This window comes from Dermacentor variabilis, chromosome 1, assembly GCF_050947875.1.
Source record: "Dermacentor variabilis isolate Ectoservices chromosome 1, ASM5094787v1, whole genome shotgun sequence".
Lineage (NCBI taxonomy): Eukaryota > Metazoa > Arthropoda > Arachnida > Ixodida > Ixodidae > Dermacentor > Dermacentor variabilis.
In genome coordinates this window covers 216,555,163-216,577,020 of record NC_134568.1, presented here as the reverse complement: position 1 = coordinate 216,577,020, position 21,858 = coordinate 216,555,163, and the positions used below count along the sequence as shown (strand labels likewise).

General features: G+C 42.8%; 1 protein-coding gene across 1 annotated transcript in view; it reads left to right on the top strand.

The window, feature by feature from the left end:
• The first annotated feature begins 8,306 nt into the window (after nucleotides 1-8,306).
• Glg1 (Golgi apparatus protein 1) overlaps nucleotides 8,307-21,858 on the top strand; it is a 121,853-nt gene continuing 108,301 nt past the window's right edge. The window contains exon 1 of the mRNA XM_075668674.1: nucleotides 8,307-8,725. Within this exon, the coding sequence (XP_075524789.1) occupies nucleotides 8,393-8,725 (333 nt within the window). The 5' untranslated portion in view covers nucleotides 8,307-8,392. The remainder of the gene's footprint in view (nucleotides 8,726-21,858) is intronic.

Genomic DNA, 21,858 nt, shown 5'->3' with positions numbered 1-21,858 from the left:
TCGCGAAGCTCAATAGTTGTTGAGCTGATGGCGCAATTCTCGTTTGCGCCAGCAGCAGTATACATAGTGCATACAGCAACGTCATCGCTGGCCCCCTTGGTTTTACGGCAGGCGTCCATACCAATGACGCAGCACAATTCAAAGCTGTGCGGCAGCCTGCCAGCGCTGGGTTCACCGAGACGCGTTGTGCCCCACGATCCAGGGAAGGTTCGCGCTGCGAAGACGGCGCACAAAACGATAAACAATAAAATAGGGTCCCTATAACGCAAAACTATTCTAATATGTTTTTATTCCAATCTCCTGACGTCAAATTTGCGTAACCGCTGACGGAAGCATCGGGTGGTCACCCGTAGGGTTGTCTCAAAAGACCAATCAAACGCTCTCCTCGTTCAAAGGAGGTCACTTTTGTTTGCTTGAAAAACGAATAACATTGCCTACACTGAGCGGCTTGTCTTATCTAATTGGCTCACAACAGGCGAGAAGCACGCTCAAGTGGAGAGGGATTCGATGGGGCCGAGCCACTGCACTGAAAATCGATAACCGGATGGAGAGGGTGGTGCCGGCGTCTGGGATTGGTCCGCTTTTCCGTAGCTCGCGGAGGCTCGTCGACATTCACGGCGGCATGCAATGGAAGCTTAAGAATGACGCTAAAACGGATCCTCAGCAAAGAAGAGTTGGCAGAACGAGGTTGTAAACGTGCCGAAAGTACTCGAAAACGTTACACGGCCACGCAAAAAGTTTTATTAAATGTAAATAAACCCATGCTCGCCGGCAGGTGCGAGTAGCCGGTGCCTGAGCGATCGGCGGCAGCCATCTTTTATTCCTTTCGGAACGGGGAAGCCTGCGGCTATTTAGAAGAAAATTCAGTTTTCCTCGGCATAACAATGCATCTTTAACGCGTACACGTCACTTTGACGCGTGAGTTTCTGCGGTCTTGTGACGTCGCGTGACAGGCAGGCGAAGTGGGTTCAGCCCAGAAACTCATAACCAATAGCCGAGGGCTAATGGCGATAAGGTGTCGAATCAGAAATAACTATGTTTCTTTTGTTCGGTCAAATCATGCATAATCAGTGTGTACAAGTCATATCAGATGGGGAGCTATCGCGGTTTTCGTGACGTCCGTGACAGACAGGTGAATTGGGTGTGGTCCAAAAAAGTTTTTGACCAATCGCGGAGGGCTGATTGCAGAATTGGAATAGAAAAGTTTGGAATAGTTTTACGTTATAGCGCCCTAGGTTGCAATTATCGCTCGAACGCTCATTGCGACCACATTCTTATCGCAGTGGCGACTGCAACAATAGGGTTTGGATATGCTGTTATTCTACTCAGTTGTTTTTTGTAGCGCTACCAGGGGTGCGATCGGAGATGGTTGTTCGGCGCGTTCGTTTACCGGCGCGCGCGATTGGCCTACTCCACTCCGACGTCGCCAGCCGCGGGGCGCGGCCACGTTTTTGGTGACGTCAAAATGACGACACGCTCCTGTCAATCATCCTCCCACCGAACATTTCGTCTGCTAGGCGCTGAACCCGACGGGAGCTGGGAAGTTTGGAGCGATCATACGGCTTCGCATGGCGCGTCTGGTGGATTGGATTGGATCCAACAGGCGGCATTTTCGACTGCGGAATGGCACGAACTTAGGTTGTTGCGCTGGCGTTTCTAGGGGAAGGAGGAGAGCGGGTGGCGGCGCGAAACGCGTTTGAAGAAATGGCAGAAAGTGAATTCCGGCGTCGTTTTTGTTTCTCGAAAAAAATAATTCGTTGGTTGTACAGAGAAATCGACAACATCATCGGTGCCAGCGAGCCACTGGAATGTTGTCGCTGCCTCTTGAAAAGTGCGCCACTCTTCCCGTCGTTTTTTTTTTCTTCTCGCTGTGCGCGGCACCACCTAGGGACGACGCAAAGAACCTAATAGTTATAAATTGCAGTAGTCACACGTACTACTATTTGAAAACGTGTTTGGGCTTGAGAAGAAAAAATACATTTTTTTAGATAAAGATTTAATTCATTTGGAAGACGAGAAACATTTGGTTTTGTAGTATACTGTTTGCAAGCAGACGACAAACGACGGAAGTAAATTTCTGGGGAGGTCATCGCTTCCTGATTGGCTGCTCTCTCCGCCCCGCTGTCACAAATTTTGCATACTGCAACTTTGTGACGTTGCAGCAACTGAACAGAACGCCTATCGAACATAATATCTCCGATCGCGCCCCAGTTGGTCACTTTTATTATTTTATTGAAGACAAAGCTAGCGCACAAATGCGTGAATATTCAAAGTGTCAGAATATTATTGAAAAGTCTTTTGTTACTTAATTTGTATTACAGTAGAGATCTCGATATGGAAATGGGGAAACAGAGCGGTTATTATAGCGTCCAGGGCGATACAAGTTTTCAAGGCCGCTTAAGAGGCCCGTTAATAAAACGGACACATTTGGTCTCATATTGAGTGACAGGCGGGTAGATTGGTGCAGATTCATAGCTGTACTCGGGCAACGCGACGGACGAGACAGAAGGAGGTGCGAGGAAAAAAAAATCAGGACATGCTCTCTAGAGACGATGCTAATTTAGGAAGCAGTGTCCCTGCACAGAGGTAAATAAACAAACCCCCCAAAGCTTCGAAAAGACGTCGCGGCCTTGAGCTGGCACCACCACTCGCTGTCTCCATGATACTAAGTGCTGATGCATTGAGCCTTACCTAGAAAAGAATGAGCTAAGTAGCTATAGATTGCAGGGTGCATTGACCAGTTTGTGTATATTCAATGTTGCACAAATCAGAAAACTTTACAAAACTTTACAATCACAAAACTTTACCATATTTTTGTGCGTTTAAGACGCACCAAAAATTTACAAAATTTAGCAATTGTGTCGGTAAGGGGTGGGGGGAGGGGTATATGCGAATTTCGACTTGAGGTGTGGCTGCACGGCAGCGCGAATTTCGCTTCGGCGTGTTGTTTCACGGCAGTGCAGTCTATGCTGCCGTGAAACCACGTTTAGGGAAAGGTTCTCTGCCATCAGCGTCACCAAAGAGGTAGGGAACTGAGCCGCTGGCTGAAGATACGACCCGGATGATTTGTGCATCCGCGAATGGAGATTGTTTTACAAAGATTCGGGCGCAGTGTGCAGTTATTTCTGTGGGTTATGCGAGCAGATTTTTTTCTTTCTTTCCGTGGTGTTGTAACTGGGTGTGTGGCTTATACGCGGCAAAATACGTATATTCGTTCGTTTAGAATACTGAAATTCGAGCCGAAGCGAATATCTCATAGCATAATATTTGATAGAATATTGCCACACGCCTACGTTATACGTTTTCCATGAAACAACAACGACAACAACAATAAAAAATCATGAGCCATTCCACTCTGTGAAGGTGGTTGACCAGCGAGGCTGTTTAGCACAGGACATCGAGGCGACACATAATTTTGAACAAAGGTACGAGCTCATTTGTTGTCTAGATGGGTGGTCATCGTGACGAAAGGTATGCACAGTCATTTACTGTCTGGATCAGTGGTCATTATTTCACTCCCAACTGCAATCACATTCTTTGATAATGTCAAGTCGATGCACATACGCCGTTGGGTGGTCGGTTGGGCCGGATCGGTGTGGCATCGCAGGGGATACGTCTGCAGCACGGAACGCCTAAACCGCTCCCTTTTTGGCACCGACACATCCACATTGAAATTACCGACAGCGACAAAAGGGGTAGTGTCATCACAGCTAATTCACGCAAAGTGAGTAGCCATGACAATTACGGGACTATGAGTCATTGCATTTTTTGCTTGCTTACGGGGGTATGAGCCATTTCTTACGGGGTATGAGCTATTGATGATGGCAGTTTTCGACATGCTGTTCTGTATGTTGTATGCGTAATTATAAGGAATTTAAGCACTGTTCGCTTCACTTTGCTGAGTGCTTGTAGTCTCTGCCTTACGGGGCTATGAGCCATTGATGACGATAGTTTTTGTTCACGGAGAACAAAAATTCACGGAACCCTAGCCATATACAGCTTCGCTGTAAAAAGTCGCAGTTCAACCCGAAAGGCGAATCATTGATAGAGATAGCGAACTGACCCTCCCTGGTTGCTTAGTGACTTTGGTGTTGCGCTGCTAAACACGAGGTCGCGGGATCAAATCCCAGCCACGGCGGCCGCATTTCGATTGGGACGAAATGAAAAAAAAACACCCGTGTACTTAGATTTAGGTGCACGTTAAAGAACCCGAGGTGGTCAAAACTAATCCGGAGTCCGCCACTACGGCGTGCCTCATAATCAGATCGGGGTTTTGGCACGTAAAAGCCCATGATTTAATTTAAGAGATGGCATAGTATTAGACAACTACACGAAGTCAGGTTCACAGATTTATCGGCCGTATAAATTGCAGTAAACATTCGCTAATTAAATTAGTAAACGTGGTGTGCGCACAGGCAAACATGAACTGATCTTACTTGATGATCGCGAGCACTCACTGTCACAACGCTGGCGTGATGAAGAGCGACGGCAGCGGGAAGCTCTTGCCTCTCGCTTCACCGAGTCTCCGAAAATTGATGTTACGCGACCTCCGACAGTAGGTGCGCACGAAGACGGCGCACATGCAACCACCAGCCATCTCCGCTCGCCCGGACTCTCCACCCTCCGGAGATTACCTCCAAGATAGGGCGCGGGCGGCGCACGGTCAGGTAACGAACGGCACCGCGTTATCAGCAGGGGCACTCCAAAGGGTGTAAACCATAGAGTTTCTAAATAAATACTCTAGAGGGAAATGTGGCGCTAGTGTCTACGGGGGTTCTCATGAGCGTTGCCTCAACTACAGTGCACTAGAAAATCCCAATACTTCTAGTTCACTGTACCTCAACCTACATGGGAATGATGGGAAGTACAGGCTTCGGATTGACTTCGGTCTTTAGACTAGTGGCGTTTGCTTGTGACGCAGTAAACAAAGCTATACTCAAATATTATCGCGTAAAATCTAATTATATTTCTGCAGTATGTTATATAATGTACAACACGCTACATAAGCTTTGTATGACTTTCAGATAGAAGCATGGTTTACTATGGTTTGTTACCAGGACACACCAGGGTATGCATACTTGTGCGATTCTGTTCCCGATTTAACGCCAAAGAATAATTATTTATTCATTTTTGCAACAGCAGAACAACCCTGCATGTACTTACATAAATATACTCATCAAGTATTTCTATGTATTGTGACAAAGCGTTGCGCCCTTGAGCGGAATGCTACAAGTGTCGTCTACTACGACGCCTGCTCGCTGCAAACGCGAGACTTTTCTCGCAGACGACAGGCACTTGCGAACTCTCTCACTCTTTCGAAGGCTGCGTTGGCTGTCACGATTGCTGAACGTCTTCAAGTACTTTTAAGCACATCTGATGCAGTGCTAGCTAGGACGCTAGTGGCCTCCTAGGAGTATTTCGTCATCATATTTTGCGTGCGTCCATCAAGCTTTTTCTTCGCGACCTCAGAGCGGACGTTGGGAGCGCCAAAAATCTGCCGAAGCTGGTGTTTGAATGCCGCCCAGACAGGCAAGGTGCTCTCGTGGTTGAGAAACCAAGTCCTGGCAACATCAATGAGGTAGAATGCGACGTTGCGAAGCTTGTGCATGTCAACCCACCGGTTAGACTCACTCACGCGGTCATAATTGTCCAGCCAGTCATCAACGTCGTCACTACGAAGGCCAGCGAACATGGTGGGATCGCGCTGCCGCGTGCTGACGGCCCATGAAGGAACGACCGCTGGAACAGAGACGGTGACGCCGGAGGCTCCTGGAGGATCTTGATCTTCTTGGAAGATCCTCCTCGTGGAGCAAGCGGCGGCCAGAACGAAGCTCCAGGGAAACTCGAAGGCGTAGAGGACCAAGGAATCGAAAGCAGCCTCCACCACTTGCGAGACAGCTGTTAAGCCTCAACGGTTTATTGCGCAGGTCGCGCGCTGAAGACGATGACGCTGGCCATGATGATGAATATATACAGATGAAGAAGATGAAGGGGTAATATAATGTGCACAATATTGACGTACCGCTTCCGAAGCGTTATGGCGTGGCTTTGCACTTACCCATTTTGCGACACCAGAGTACATCCAGGAAGCAGCAACCTTTCCTACCACAAATTTGTGTTCTCAAAGTCCTAAAACACGCATTTCAATGAGCACATAAACGAGCAATGGATAATGAAGCTCTCAATAAAATTTGATTGTCAAGCCAAGAGAAGCTTGTATGTGTCTTGTATAAGTAGTGCCTTCTTTGTCCTATTCTGAAGTTTCATAAAGCACGTAACGCTACAGTGCCAACCTAATACCTGTGTCACACGGGCACATTTGGAAGGCCTTCCAGTCAACGGCCTTTGAAACGCCACCACTCTATCGACTCAAAGGAGTTGTCGCGCTGCTACACGGCACTTTTGAAAGGCCGCTGAGTGGTTCAGGCGTTTCTCGAAAAATTATGTGGCGCTGCGGATCTTTATTTTCGTTTTCATGTCACGAAAAGTTAAACAACATATAAAACCATTTAAAAGCACTATAATTTCTGTTATGTTTGTTTATACATTAAAAAATTTGTTTATACATTGCCATACATATATGTTTAGCTTTTAAGTTGTTGAGTAGCGAAACTGCGGCAGCGTTTGCGCTGCTCGATGCGGCTGCCGTTTTGTTGTGTGTTCGCACATGTCAAGTGGCAAAAACACTTTATTGAATAATGAATAACACTCATATATAGTATATTTAGAACATTTGGTTTGATTTGTTCTTTCTAACCGTGAGCACGAGCACACTGTGAACGAGAGAGGGCATGTTCGCGCTGTTTCCGCTTCCGTTGCTCAAAGGCCATCGAGATTTCGATAGAGTTGTAGGGTGCTCCGTTGACTCGACAGACTGTTGACTCGGCGGCCTTCGAAACCGCCCGTGTAGCAGCTCGAACTTGACCTTTGAGTCAACTGACTATCGGTTGGAAGGCCTTCCAAACGCCCGTGTGACACGGGTATAACACACTTAACAAACCAAGGTCCAAACGCTCAAAACATGTTGTTTCAACGTTTACGATGCCGCCGCTTTCTCGTCAGGGCTTCAACGCCACACCGCGACACAAGCATCGTCCCAGTCGCTGGCCCAGCGCCCTATCGCCACTCCGAGCAACATAACAAAGGCAGAGAGCTTTGCGTTGCGCTGTCCCACTGCAGGTTATAGCAATTGCGCTTGAAGCGCAACCAAAACTGCAAAAAAAAAAAAAAAAAAATACTTGTAGATTAGTTCGCCAGTCAATAGAATGCCAATCCGAAGCCTGTACTTCCCATCATTCCCATGATGGTTGAACGATCGCAGCGCCAGATTTGCCTCTAGGTATACTAATATGAAACTCTATGTTCTATGCTGATAACGCGCGTGCCGTTCGTTACTGGAAAGCTCCGGGCTCGCAGCGTTAAAGAAAGGAAACGCATCAAGGCAGATGACGATTATCGTTGTGTGGCAGAAGGGGCAAGCCAAAGGTTGTAACTTTGCCTAAGAGTGTAGAGTGTAGTACACTGTAGGTATATGTGTCTGCGAGGCTTGTGTTGGCTGGTGTTGTACGAGGCTTCGTCTAAAACGTGGATACGGCTACACAAATAACGCATTCTCAAAGTAAAGTCTTCATAAAATGTTTCCATTCACGCATATTACATTTTTACTCACCTACAATGAATGACGAAGCGACCAAAAGCAAGAACAGCCGACAAACTGTTTCGAAGCGATCGCGAATCTCGTCGTCTGTCCTCCAACTTTAGCGGCCCGCTGATACTTTTTACGTAACATATAATCGTACACACAATAACAAGTTCTCATAGTTAAACAAAACATGTTTTTGCGTAATAATAAAACCAAAACAGCTTTTCACGTGCTGTTTTAGTAGAAAATGAATCATTGTGACAGACGGAACGGTGCTTGCCAAGCGCGTCTTCAAGGTGTCCTGTTTCTCTGACAACGATGCCAATCCGAAGTCACAATATATCGGCATTCTTATGCACACCACAGCGCAGCAGCGCCAGATTTCCCTCTAGGTAATTTAGTGAGAAACTTTATGATGCCGAGGACATCATAGAGTTTTATACAATAATTATTGTTCGAAACTCTCTGGAAGATCTAGAGTTTCAAACTCTATGTCTATGACTGAGGAAGCCGTCGATAAATGGATGGATGTTATGAGCGTCCCCTTTATTACGGGGTAGTGGGTTGCGCCACCAAGCTCTTGCTGAGGGGTAGCGGGCGCCCTCATGCGGGCGCTGGCGCTTGCAACTCGCGCGCGTCTCGAGAGCTGCGCGCATGGGGTGGATATGTGGCTATTGTGGCTGGTCAGCGCATCAGCCCTGTACGTTGCGGCAGGGTTGGCGTTACTTTAGGCGGGCCGTCAACAGCAACATGGCGTTTACGAACGGTCTTGTTTCGGTGACGCCGCATAGTAGCATGGCGTGTTGGCAAAGGAACTCGTGGTGCTGTGTGTTCGCATTTTTATTCACTTTCGTTGTACTTCAGCACGCGCCTTACGCGTACTGTGCCAGTGTAAGCGCGCAGGATGACAGTTTGAACAACAACGTGGCTCCTGGCGCTGCCAGCAAATCAAGGCGTGTTGAGCAGCCGAGTGTTGTGAAGCTAGCTGAAGATCCTGCATGTGCTAGTGAATTGCAGCATCTGTGCTCTCCTAGCCAATTGAAAAACAATTTTAATGTCTTGGACTGCGTTCAGAACGCCCATGTAAGTGGTTCTGTTCCTGCACATCGCTGATTGAATCTAGTTCTGAGCATGACGTAACCTTCAGCTGTTGGGATATTTGTCGGTAAATGTTTGCTTCTGAGTGAGTCCTTGGTGAATGTTTACATGACAACCAATACAACAGCGCATTGGTGCTTTTAGTCTATCCGAGTAAATTTTTGGGCGAGGCCGTCGTCGTTCGACCCGTGCTGGCTGCCTCGATGCGCGCGGCACCCTAACCCGTGCTGCTCGCTGTTGTGCGCACGTAACTGATAACACAGTTTTCTTTATTTTGGGTTCATTTTGTTCGCAAAAACACGTGGCTGTGTGATAACTGTGACTGCAAAACCTGCACACCTGTATGAAGTGACTTCAGTTATTCAGTACTATGGACACATTTTAAAAATGTATGAAAAGATATCAATGGTTATCCTTTGTTACAAAAATGTGTGTGATGGTTTACATTTGCAGACTGAACACGGAGGCTCGTAAACAGGCGTGTTCACGCAAGGCTGTAATAATGTTTGGTAATAATCTAAAATCAAGATTTTCTGGTAGTGGGGCTTATAGAAAGGTATGTTCGTCTCGGCTAGGCGTTAAGAGAAGACGTCTCACTTTTCAACGAGATCCACCGCATTTGGGAAGGGGAGAAGGGAGGGTCCTAATTGCCAAATGGTTAGCCTCGTCGAGAACGTCACTGATCACAAATGCCTTTTAACGACCGCAACTATCTTCAGTGTTGTTAGTGGCGTGTGGTTCACAAGGTACATATCTGTAAATACATAATTTTATTTACGACTAAACCAGTAGGCATAAAATAGTTCATGATGGCGCTCTCTATCATCCACCTACTATTGAACTGCTTACGGTGCATTATTTTATGAAACATTTAAATTGTACCATCACAGTCATGTTTGCCACCTCCAGAGTTCCAGGCTATATCTTGCTCAAGTTTTGGGCACATGGGAGAATGCGTGTCACTCAGTTTTATTCAAGCAATCTACTGAAGCCGTTGAAAAACTTGCACATGCATACATGCAGCAAGGATAGCCTGCTGTCACCCTTGTCTTCTGTGGGCATTGTAATGAGCCCATGCATTATACAAATGAGCATATAATCTGAAGAACAATTTTGCACCTGTGAAAATTTTATGCATCTATACATGTGAAACCAAAGCAAACGGTTTCATTAAAGCTTGAATGCCTCAAAACTCTGGCCCACAAATATAACACAAGATGCATATTTGATTTTGCAGTACTGTTGCAATGGTGATTGTCATTTTACATTGCACCTAGTGACATTACACTGTACAAACACATATATGGCAACTGTCAGTGCTCCTACCCCTTGCAAATTGTAATTGAAATGCGCACTATGGCATTCTTTGAGTGCTTTTGTACATTGTCTGTGGTGCTCTGGTTGGTGCCCATAGAATTGAGATTCAATGCTGCCTTTTACCGCAAAGGGATCCTTCATGGCTCTGGCCATTCTTGATGGCTTTTCTCTTTCAACATTACCATTTCAAGCATATCTGTATGGTTCAGTGAAAGTTCATGAATGTGTATTGGGGACACATCGATGGGACTGAGTACACAGACATGATAAAATGATGTAGAGGCGCGGCCACTGCTAGCGGGAATACGGGAGCTCATGGCAGCCCTCTGCAGAGGGCCACCAACTGCGTCTCATGAAGTCTTGGCAGATGACTCACCATAGTAGCCAGCTTGTCAGGCTTTTCGCCAATCGCTTTGATTGCACATGTGCCGCAAGACTTCATGAGGCGCTGGTGGTCGGGCTGTCCACAGAGCAATGCCACAGCTTCATATTCCCACTAGCAGTGGCTGCGACTGTACATACAATGGTAATATGCCAGGCTAACCTTTATGCCAGTACTGTTACGTTAGGGTGCTCCACATGAAGGAAAAAAAATAAAATATCTAAGATAATGCTATCATGCACCAATATTAGATAAACTACTCCATTAAGAAATAACTGCAATGTGAATTTCGATAATTATACTCTGCAAATGTCAGTGCACGGCAAGGGGCTTTGCTCATAAAAGCTATGATGTAAATAAAGTGTCACACATGATGTATGAGGGAATTGGTGATACAATGTGTGTAATTTACCCTCACCATTCATGAAGTGCACGTGGCAGAGAGCTACCAGTGTGTTGATAGACAGCTGGGATAATACTAAATGTAACATGCTCCTTGTAATAGCCTCAAGTTTTTCCTAATTCATAAGATTGCCCTACTTGATCAAGATAGTACAGATGCTCAGACTTTTAAATTCTTCACTGTTTAAATACCTTCAGATTGAAAAGCAAAAGCTTCTTTACTAAATTCATCAACATAGGGACATTGAGAATTGTGAACTTTGTGTGTTTACTGTGCCAGTGTAATGTGAAATTTCGCACTCTGATGATTTATTAGAATAGACAGCAAAGAGCTTGTCCATTAATACTACTTGTTTCGTGCTTGGGAATGCCAACTACCTCAAACTGCTGCACTTGCCTTGTGGTTTGTTCAGTCGCATAGTCGTTTTTGGTATCCATAATAAGAGAATAGCTTATATGCTTTATGTTGCATTTAGCTAAAATAGCTTGTTTGATGGGTCTGGCGTGTGCCTGTAAAGGGTAAAGAAAAAAATTCTGGGGTAATCAAGGTGCATAAATGTCAGAAGTGTTGTTGAACTTCACATATCAGATTGTCACTTTGGAGCAGGAAAAAGGTAAAGCATTAAGCCGTCTTGCTGTATCACGTCGTTTGAACATCATGTGGCTTAACTATTTGTTTGCCTTCTTTATAAGAAGTTGCAAAAAACTACCATGACTTTGAAGTTTCAAATTATTACAGGTAATGTTTTTTGATGTGTTTTATTTTATTGTGGTTCATTTGTTTGCTTTTTAAAGAGCTGGAAGCAACAAAAAGTACAGTTGGGGGAACTTAGGCTAAAGTCAAGGTGGAAAGAACCTTGCAACCTAAAACATAGTTAATTTTTGTAGTGTTGCAGAAACAAGCACTTCCACACCATGTATCTAAAGTTACCTGGATACAATGAAATTGTTTCTAAATTTAGTGCTGCAAAGAGGAGGAGGATGAAAAATGTTGGGAAAAGAAAGGGACAAGCAGATGTCTTTCTGCGTGTGCGGGGAGGCGCCCTTAGCCCAGGGCTCCTGTGGCTCTTGCTGTCTCCCGGGCCCGCCGCACCAGTTGCTACTGGTTATGAGGGCCCGAACTAGTCAGCACGGCCTCCTACTGCTTGGGTGTGGGGTTGGGTATTTGCAGGACCAGGCTCTGTTAGAAGGGTTGCTTGACAATGTTATAACTAGCAAATATTGACTTTACTTGACATGTTAATTTCAATGAAAAGATTGCAAACATACAAGTGGTGCATAAAAGTTATATTTGACGCATGATTAAAACGTCCTCTATATTTGTGAAAACTCAATGCTTGGAGTGACTTTTGGGTGCCATGCCATGACACTTAGTGACTTGCGCAAGGGTCCCATTTCATATTTTCACAATATTTTAACATGTTAACCACCCTAGGTGTGTTTTGTAAGTCTAGTATGTACCAGGGTTGTTATCTAGTGTGCATGATGCAGGAAGCCTTCTTTGATGCTGTTATGTGTCAGCCAAGCCATTCGATGACCAAGAAGCGCTGGTATAAAATGTTAGTTTCATTTTTATTTATTTATTGGATATATGTCAGCCCATTAATCATGTTACAGAGGCTCAATCCCTCGAAAGTGCAACAAATAATTATGTTACCTTTTAATGCGACCATTTCAAAAAGCTTGCCAAAAGCAGTGGACGTGATGGGCATGATGCAAGAGACCATTCATGTCACTGAAACCTGACTTGCTAGATGCCACTGATGCATACAGAAACACTGTTTGTGTGCTGCAAAGCAGAGTGCATTCTACACTCCATGGGATAAGAGGGGAGAGGGCATCTTCCTTCATTTCTAAAAGGACACAATAGGAAGGGTCACTTTGGCAGCTTTCAGAGACATGGTATTGCTCATTGTATGGCCTTCTGTTCAACCACTGCACTGAGCAGACTGGCACGCCCTTGAGTAGTTTGCGATACCACTTGACTGGCCACCTACTGTTTCGAAGATGTAAATAGTCTTCTGCTTCATGTCTGAAGCGGTGCAGCACTTGGTGCGTGTTTTCATCTGATTGCATTAAAAGGTGTCATAGTCAGTTGCTAATGGTGCGCTTAGGGAATTGTGGCTTCATGCAGCAATTATGAAGTTGACAGCTATAGAAAAAAAGCAAGAAATGCAGTGCATAAAACTTTTGTGATGGTACTCTGGTCTTATCCAAGGAACAATGCATCTTACAAATTTTTCATCAGTGTTTGCATCTAAAACTTAAAACATTTCACAGTACCACTGGGTGATTCATTGACTCTTTGTTTCATTAACATCTGTGAAACTAAAAACTGTTCAGCTGGAAAGAAGAGGCTGGGCAGAACTTTTTTGGTACCATCTACTTGGAACTGCAATGAGGAAAATATACACTTGTGGATCTAAATATTAACTTTTTAAAACTTAAATGAATTCCCTGTTGTGCGTCCTGTGTCATTTCAAGCAAGCACAAGAGAAAGCCATAAAGCCCTGCATATACTAAAAGAATTGTGTGACATATTCTAGCTGGAATTTTGGAAAAGATGAGAAGGAAAATCGAGCTCTTTAAGTTTAGGAATCATTGTCAGTGTCTATACATATACAGTCACAATGTCAGGTTGTGACTTTGCAAGGAAAATGGGGCTTCCATACATTCTTGCTTTTGGTCTGGGGCTCTGGGAAATGCCACAGGGCCACCAATATAGATGGCATGCTGCTATCATATGGACAAGTAGGCAAGCATGTGTGTGCAGTGCAATCTTTCTAACATCCTTAACTACAGTTTCAGCATAAAATGTAGCGCAGAAGACAGAATACACCACACAGGTGTAAACACACAAGGTGTATTCTCTCTTCCGTGCGCGGTTGTGTTTGTGTTTTGCTAGCTTGCCCAGCTTGATACTGTTCTTCACTTTATGCCTTTTTAGCACTTTCCACCAGAGTTGGCAGATATAAATGGAAAGTGGATGTGGTGTTTGCCAGTAATAAAGAAAGGCACTTTCCTTGCATACTTTGGTTTGAATAACCTTTTACAGAGACTCATGTGTTCCTCTTGGTTATTGAATGGCAGTTTGTTACATAGCAGGAGGACATGCCCTTTGTTTGCAGTTTCTTTTTTTTTTTTAAGCAAAGTGATGTTCAACCACCAGGTAAAGTAATGCAGAAAGTAATTATAAATTAATTCACTGTCATGCATATTCACTTCTTTCACTGTGTCTTTAACCATTTATTATACTTCAGTTATTATTGAGGTTCATAGTAGTGTAAAATGCACACTACATCTTCTGTATGTAAATGAATCACAAGGGATTCAAAGGACTTTCAGTTGAACACAATTGAAAGTGGCCCGATTATCACTTCTGCAGTGAGCGAAGAATAAAAGGTACCTAGAGGTTAAATTATTAGTTAGCAGCTATGTGAAGCTAGTAGACCAATGAAGGCAAGAAAAGCATGGGGGAAATTATTAACCTTTTTGAAAGAAATGAGCTGTGCAACTATAGGTAGAGCAAAATTTGCAGTAAGCTTTGTATATTCTATAAAGAAAAAGGGAAGTAAAACTGTAAATTAATAGATGTTTGGTACTGCTGTGAGCCTGACCAATAACCTCTGTGTGGCAGATGCGATAGTTTACAAATTGAGCCATGGCAATGCCTGACCTGCTGTTTATTTTCTTGGATATACATGATGTCCCTGCTAATTTTAGCTGTTTTAAAATTATGCTTTTATGCTATAGGCCATGGCTGAAAGCATGTTGTTGGCCACTTTATGGGGGTTGGAGAGCAAGTCGCATCATTCAAAAATGTTTTTGTCTAATTGCATAATTAGCCAAAAAATAATAAACTTTACATTAATATTAAGGAAAAACTTACAATGAGAAGGTTGTTAAGCATCCTAAGAAATGTTCAATCCAGCACGTTTGAACTTTCTAGCTGTTATGCAGTAATTTCTTGCACTTTGTAAAGAAAGCCTGCAAAATATGAAAAGAGACCACGTGACCAGCCATTTGTGGGCCTTGATCACAGTGCATGAATGAATACTGCATTTAATCTAGTGTGCTGCCATGAAGAACGTGACAGGGCAGCTACAATTTTAGGTCCTTCAGTCTGCTTATTGCTATGAGGAGCCTCTGTGCCTGTTGATTCTAGTAGCACAAACAAAGCCAATCACTGCTGTGAATCTCGTTGCCAGCAACTGTAGTGCTATCCTGCCGATGTCTCATCAGCAGTGTACTAAGTTAAAAGTGCAATTTCTTCATTTGCAGCACGATTGACAGCACTGCAGTCACAGTGCGTAAATGGGTAGAGAAGCATTCTGTTTTACCAATATTTCACGTGCTTTTATTATGATGTGGAAAAATATTGTGGCGTAATAGCTTGAAGGTTAAAGAGTGCTGAATTGACACTTCGTAGCATGCTCTACAACCTTCTTAATGGAAGTTTCTTACTAAATTTAAGATAACCTGCAAAGTTAATTTGACTAATTGACTAACTTGACTGAAATCATGGCTAAATACACAATTAGATGAAGTACCAAGATAGTGTAACTAGCTCATAAGGCTAACCAAGCGTATTCTTTTAGTCGCATCCTACTTTAGTGTTGCAGCATATTTTCAGTACCTTGGCTAAAGTTAGCTGAGTCACTTTGTCTATGTGAACCTTATTGCAAGAAGTGTAGGCCAGTTGGCTGTTGGGGGCAATAGCTTGCTGGTCTTCAGTTTTTTGTGATAGACTTTGCATGTATGTATAATCTAGCCCAGGGATTGTTAGCCAGCGCTGCTTGAGGCCATGGCAGTGAATGTAGACATCCAGTCAACTGCAGGCATCACACTGCATATAAAAGAAACATCGCTTGATGGATGCTGGGGCGAACATTACATTTGGTCTTGGAAACAAGCAACAGGCCAAAAGCACTTGTTTATATCCTCAAGGCATCAGGGCTGCCAGAGTTGGGCTGCTCACTACACAATGAATTGAATAAATAGAACTTGCTGGCCAATAGCTTTCTTCTTTTACCTCTTACTATGTGACAGATGCAGTTTAATGGGTGTTCTACATCTGCTGTGGCCTCAAGTGGTCCTGTTTAACACTCCTGAAAGCTAGATTATAAATTCATGCGCATAAGTAACCCAAGAAAGTAGATGAAGGGGTAGCCATCACTATAGCTCGTTTGGTGGAGCACTGCATGCATTCTGCAGAGGGTGTGAGTTCCCACCTGTGGAAAGGTCTTTTCTTACAAGTTCATTTCCATTGTCCTTTGTCAATATTATTAAGTTTATTGCATATTTAACCCTCATGTATAATTAATAATACAGTCCCATGAAAAAAGAAACAATCGCTTGGTTTCCCTTATCCTTCTTGGCCATTGTAGATGATGTGTGATAATTGGAGTGATAAATGTGTAATAATAGTTCAGTATTTAAGCTGTCTTAATGTGGTGGGTACGCATCCCACGAGCATTGTTGTGGATGTGGTCTGCTCGCTTTGGGTTCGCTACAAACATTAGTTGTTGTTGCCAGGAGTGTAAATTGCATGCTCTGAAGAGCATTGAGGGAAGTGTGCATGATTGACCTTCGGGATTTCGCTTTTGTGAGTCGCTGGTTTTTTGGAAGTAGGTGCGACAGTCATAGTTAATTTCGCAGAGCTTCCTGCGTGAGCCTTTTTTTTTTAGGGGCTCATGCTGACGGCTGTGTTAACGCAGAGTGGGAGTAAACATGTTAGTCTATATACAGGCTGATTTTGTGCATCGATACTTTTCTTTTTATGCACAAACTGTCTTGATATTAATTGGTGGGCTTCATGCATTATGTTTATGGAGATTGCGTTCGCGAGAAGTGGGGTGGAGATGTTCTGTAAAATAGGAAGCTGCTGTAATTCATGGTGAAAATTAACCTGGAGTGTGGGTGTGTCAATTTGTCCTACGTATCTGCAAGTATTCTGTGTGTTAAACCTGTGAAACCAGCACAAGACGAACAGTTAGCACAAGACATCGATGCCATTCTTCTTGTGGAAAATGTGTTGTTGTGCAAGTTAAAATACGTGCAGTGCACACTTCCAGCCTTTGTACCAATTCACTGATTATTTTAAGCAAGAAACAAGTTCACGCACCGAGTACAGTACTTTGTGATTGGCTACCTTTTTACTTTCTTTTAACATTTGTTACAGTTTCTTTTGCGACCTGTACACTGCATGTCATGTATGCAATGGCTTTACCACATGCCTGCCAATGGCACTTAAATGCAGAACCAAATATCTATCCCTGCGGAGTTCTTTTTTGTAATGGGAAGGCAAAGTTGCCGAACTAGATCTTACTAGCTGCAGCACTGCTGGAAATACTAGTCCCGTAATTTTTGTAAAATATTTGTGAACTTCAGAAAGTTTTTTTTCTGCTGTAGCATGCAATTTGCAAAGATACTTCATATTTGTGAGTCAGTATAGACATTTCACGTTTTCGTTTGCTTTTTAAGTTTTTGTAAACTTTAGATTGTCGATAGTTTTACAATTCCCCTAAAAACACAGTGGCATTCATAGCTTCTGGCATTTGTTGTGTGCTGACTCACTGCTCAGCTTGCCTGAGAGGCTTCAAGACATTTCAGGAACAAATGGTTGTTTAAGCAGACAAAGCACGTCGTGTGCAACATTTAGGCCTAGTTAGCTGTGGGCTCATAGACCCCCATGGCTTTGCCTTCGCAACCAGAAAGTATCTGTGAGTAGAAGTTGGTTGCTTCAGCTTCAGTTTTCTTCTGATTCATTTCTGTTTTCATGATTGACTAAATTGTTTCTGCATCAGTTGCAATGCACTATTGGTTGCAAGATCGAGTGGGGTTGCAACCTGGCAGGCACTCATTGTACCACACTTAGTGTGGATGACGCGTCACATTGCCTGCTAGCCACTATGTCTTTATCTGTGCATGCGCAGCTTGCATATTACATAAAGGCTGTTTGTTCCATGGTTGTAGCACAGTCATAAATGCTGTTATGTGTATTTTTTGAGGGTGTGCAGACACATTTGGCCTTGCACTGTAGTCTTTGCACTGTATTAGGATCAATGACAGCACATGTCGAGCCCGCGGTATGTGATTGTCTAACCCTCTGTTCGCTACAGTCATTTCAATTTTGTTGCCAGATTGTTTTTCAAGCATATCAGGAGAAATAAGTTGTCATTCTAAACAAATGAAGGTCTTGCAGTGAGACCACGAGCGCAATGCTTTAGCAACCTTTTGTTGCGATGTGTTGGTGATTCTTCAACATTTGTGACACCACAAATCATGAAGTGACGTGAAGACCAGTCAGCAGTGGAAAAAGTGTCTTAAGTGCTCATATATTGTGAGATACACTTGATCTTTGGTGTATAATTGAATGTTGTTTAGTGGTTATGCTACTAGGCTTATCTGTGCCTATGGTGCCCTATTACTTGGTGGTTCTGATGTCACTACAAGATAATCATTTTGCCTCGTAAATGAATTGTGGTACTTCAGTACTTTGATTTTCTGGTTCAGAATGAAAGTGCAAATACAGTATTACATGATGATCATGTGTGATGCAGGGCATCATATAACCCTGATTTGCCGTTATTACTGTAACCTACTTAGTGTGTCGTTGTTACCTTGATGGAAGGTAGTGGTTATTGTTTGCTTAAACAAAGGAAATGACATAATATTTTATCTCTGAATGTAATTCTAACTTTTTATCACCATTGTTGAGCACATAACTATGCCAAGACAGCTTGTCATCTAAGTGTTATGTTTTTACTGTTACTGCAAGCAAAATAACAGTCTGTGAAGCAACATGGTGATCATGCTGATGTGCTGTCACTCAGTGACATAGCATGTCCACTGAATTGATTAACTGTGTTAGACTTTGCAGAAAGAGAGAGAGAAAAAGGATGGGTAGAAGCAGTGAACAAGAGTGCACATTAACACTTAACACTTTACAGGCATTTTTTTTAAAACCAGTGTCAGATTAGCAGATCATTCTGCATTGGTTACGCTGTGCAAAAGCAGTGCCAACAGAGTAGACAGAACGCAAGCAGAACATGCACAAAAAGCACCAAGGTAGTTCTGAAACAGACAATGTGGCTTAGTGCCAATACTCCATTGAACAACAGTCTCCATTTCTTTCAAGCAAAATAAGAACATTATGCATGTTTCACGCAATAATGTAGAACTGGAGGCAATATATATAGGGTGTTTTTTTTTTAGCTGAAGCAAAAGTTTAAAAATTGCCTGTGGCAGATGGTACAATTGTAACTCATGAGCTGCATTACTCGATGAGGCTGCCATTACTTCTATGAGAAATTAAAATGCTTAATTGTATAATGTAATATACTTACATTAATTACCTTTCTTAATTTACGACATATTTCAATTTATGAATTGTGGCTAGTGAGTTCGCAAGGCGTATCCACTAGGAACAGATGCCGAGAATGGCGCCGGTTTCGAGATGTGCGGCACCAAATTTGTAGTAAAAATGCACTGCTGTTCCACGTTTTAAACAAAATGCTGTTTTATGCATTGAAGCACAAAAGTAACTGGAACGCCAATGCATTTTGTCTGACACTTTAAAAATTATCTTGAAACTGGTGTAGTCCTGAGAATGCATTCCAGGTGGGTCGTCCTTGTGAACCCACTGGCTACAATTCATAAATTGTAATATGTGTCCTAAAGTAAATAATTAAAAAGTTCATTAGTGTAATTCTGCTAGTTATTAAAATATGCATTTTGATTTCTCGAAGTAATAGCTGCCTCATTGAGTAATTTAGTTCAATGGTTAGAATTGTGCTATATGCCACATGCAATCTTTAAAAATGTGGTGCAGCCAAAAAAGCAAAAAAGAAAAGCACCTCGCATTATAATTTCACCACAGTCAGCACATTTGATTAGCATACAATCATCTGAAATCACCAGCATTTACAGTGTACATTTCAGTGTGGCACTGACTGCCTATCCACGCTATTGTGGCAATGGTGCTGCCACTGGCGGTTGATATTGCAGCCAATAGCATGTCTCCCAGCAATGCAGCTATCATGCAAATGATTATGACATTTATCAGAAAATCCTAGGTTTCCTCATGTCTTCAAGGTATACACAAGAAAACTAAAAGGTTCAGATTGTAGGAAGTCAAGGTGAACAAGAGATGAACCTCAATCTGGTGCCAAAGTTTCAGCAAGGGGACAAATTGTCTTTTCAGAATTTTGGCATTGGTCTGATGCTCCTTTTTTGCCCACTTACAGACTAAATGGGTGGTGTTTAAAGTGAACAAAGAAAAATTTTAGCATAATTATAGGTAAGCCCTTTTTGAATATACAAAGGTGGCTTCCGTAGATAACCATATAGCTAGATGTTGTTTATGAATAGGTGCTGGAACATGTAAGCTAGAATACACTTGACGAAGGCCACCACAGGCAATACGGTTCAGTAATGGTACATGTATGTGACCACATATTGCTATAATTATTGGTTACTTGATCATTGTTGCATTGTCAACTTTTGTGTTGACTCTGCAGAAATAAACAACATATATTGATGTTATCAGTTGAATATTGAATACAGTGATATAAGGTCAAGTGATCAGTGATGTGCTTCAGCTGAAAAGTTCAGCCACTGTGTATGTGCAAATGTCCACATGCCACTGTATGTGGGACATTGGGTAGTTGCTTAATAGACAAGCAGAACAAGAGGCAAGGAAGGAAGAAGTCGGCAACAGAAAATTGAAGTGTGTAACAGAAGTAACTGATTGTGGAGAAAGAAAAGGGAACAAAATGTGAACAGAGTGCGCATCAAGCGAGGAGCATTGATCTATGCAGAAGTGAAGGAGAAGGGAAGACATTTCAGTAGACATCAAAGAAAGCTTCACTTATCAGCAATAAACACACATGCATGGGGTCCCTTGATTTTTCTTTAATGTCCCTTTAAGCAGTTCGTTGCAACAAGAAAGACACTAATGAGACGATACAATATGAAGCATTTAATGTTTGTGCCTACTCCTGGGTACAGTATAGACAGTTTTCATCTGGGGCACATGTTATCATCATTTGCAATGTTTAGTAATGTCCATGTTTTCATACTCTTTGAGGAATGATGCAGCTTTGCAATAATAATAAGTTCAAATTATTATCTAAAGCAGATTTCTAAGAGATGTCTTGATGCATTATATATATCGAGAGAATAATATATTTAAATGATGGCCCAAGGCTTGCTAGAGGAAGTCGGGGTGAACACCAGTGGTTTTTGTTGCCAGCTGCCTGGTTGCCAGCTGCAGCTGCACTGCATCCAAGGCCTTCTGTGGCTGAGCTGTTTTAGTTTCATGCTTGACTGCTTGGGATTTAAAATTTTCTAACATATGTTTGTATACTTGAGTGTGACAATGAGAGTGTGTGGCATCCATTATTATATTAAAATAGCTTAGCAGCAAGCACTGCAAGAGCATTGATTAGTGCGACCTATATCTCAATTTGCTTGTAATGCTGGTGATAACATCTGTGGAGTAGTGAGGAACGTAATGACAGCTTTTAATATCTATGTCTGTGTATATCTGATGTAGCTTGTCATACATTCCACAATCGCTGTTCAACTCCTAATTCTCGTGATCAAAGGGTTTAGGGTGGTAAACAAAAATACAGCACACATTTTCAGGTCAAGCTTGGATGTATAGGATCTTTGCATGGCTATGTTATGGCATATTTTACAACATGAGCGCCTAACTCTATCTGTTGAAATTAGTTGAAGAAAAAGGCTGCTAGCAATTACAGTAGATTTGTGCTAATTTTCTAGTGACTAATATTTTGTTAAATCATGTAATATTGACTAGAATATGGTCCGAAACAGAATAAGTTATCAAATAGATACACACAGAAAACAAGCTAATGGTAACTTTGTAAGAGAAGAATCAAGAGAGATGGACTCTACACATTACCATCCTTAATTAAGGGGAAATAAGACATCCATGCACCCAGTCGTAGCAATTACTACAAATGATCACTATTATGAGCATCTTTGTTAT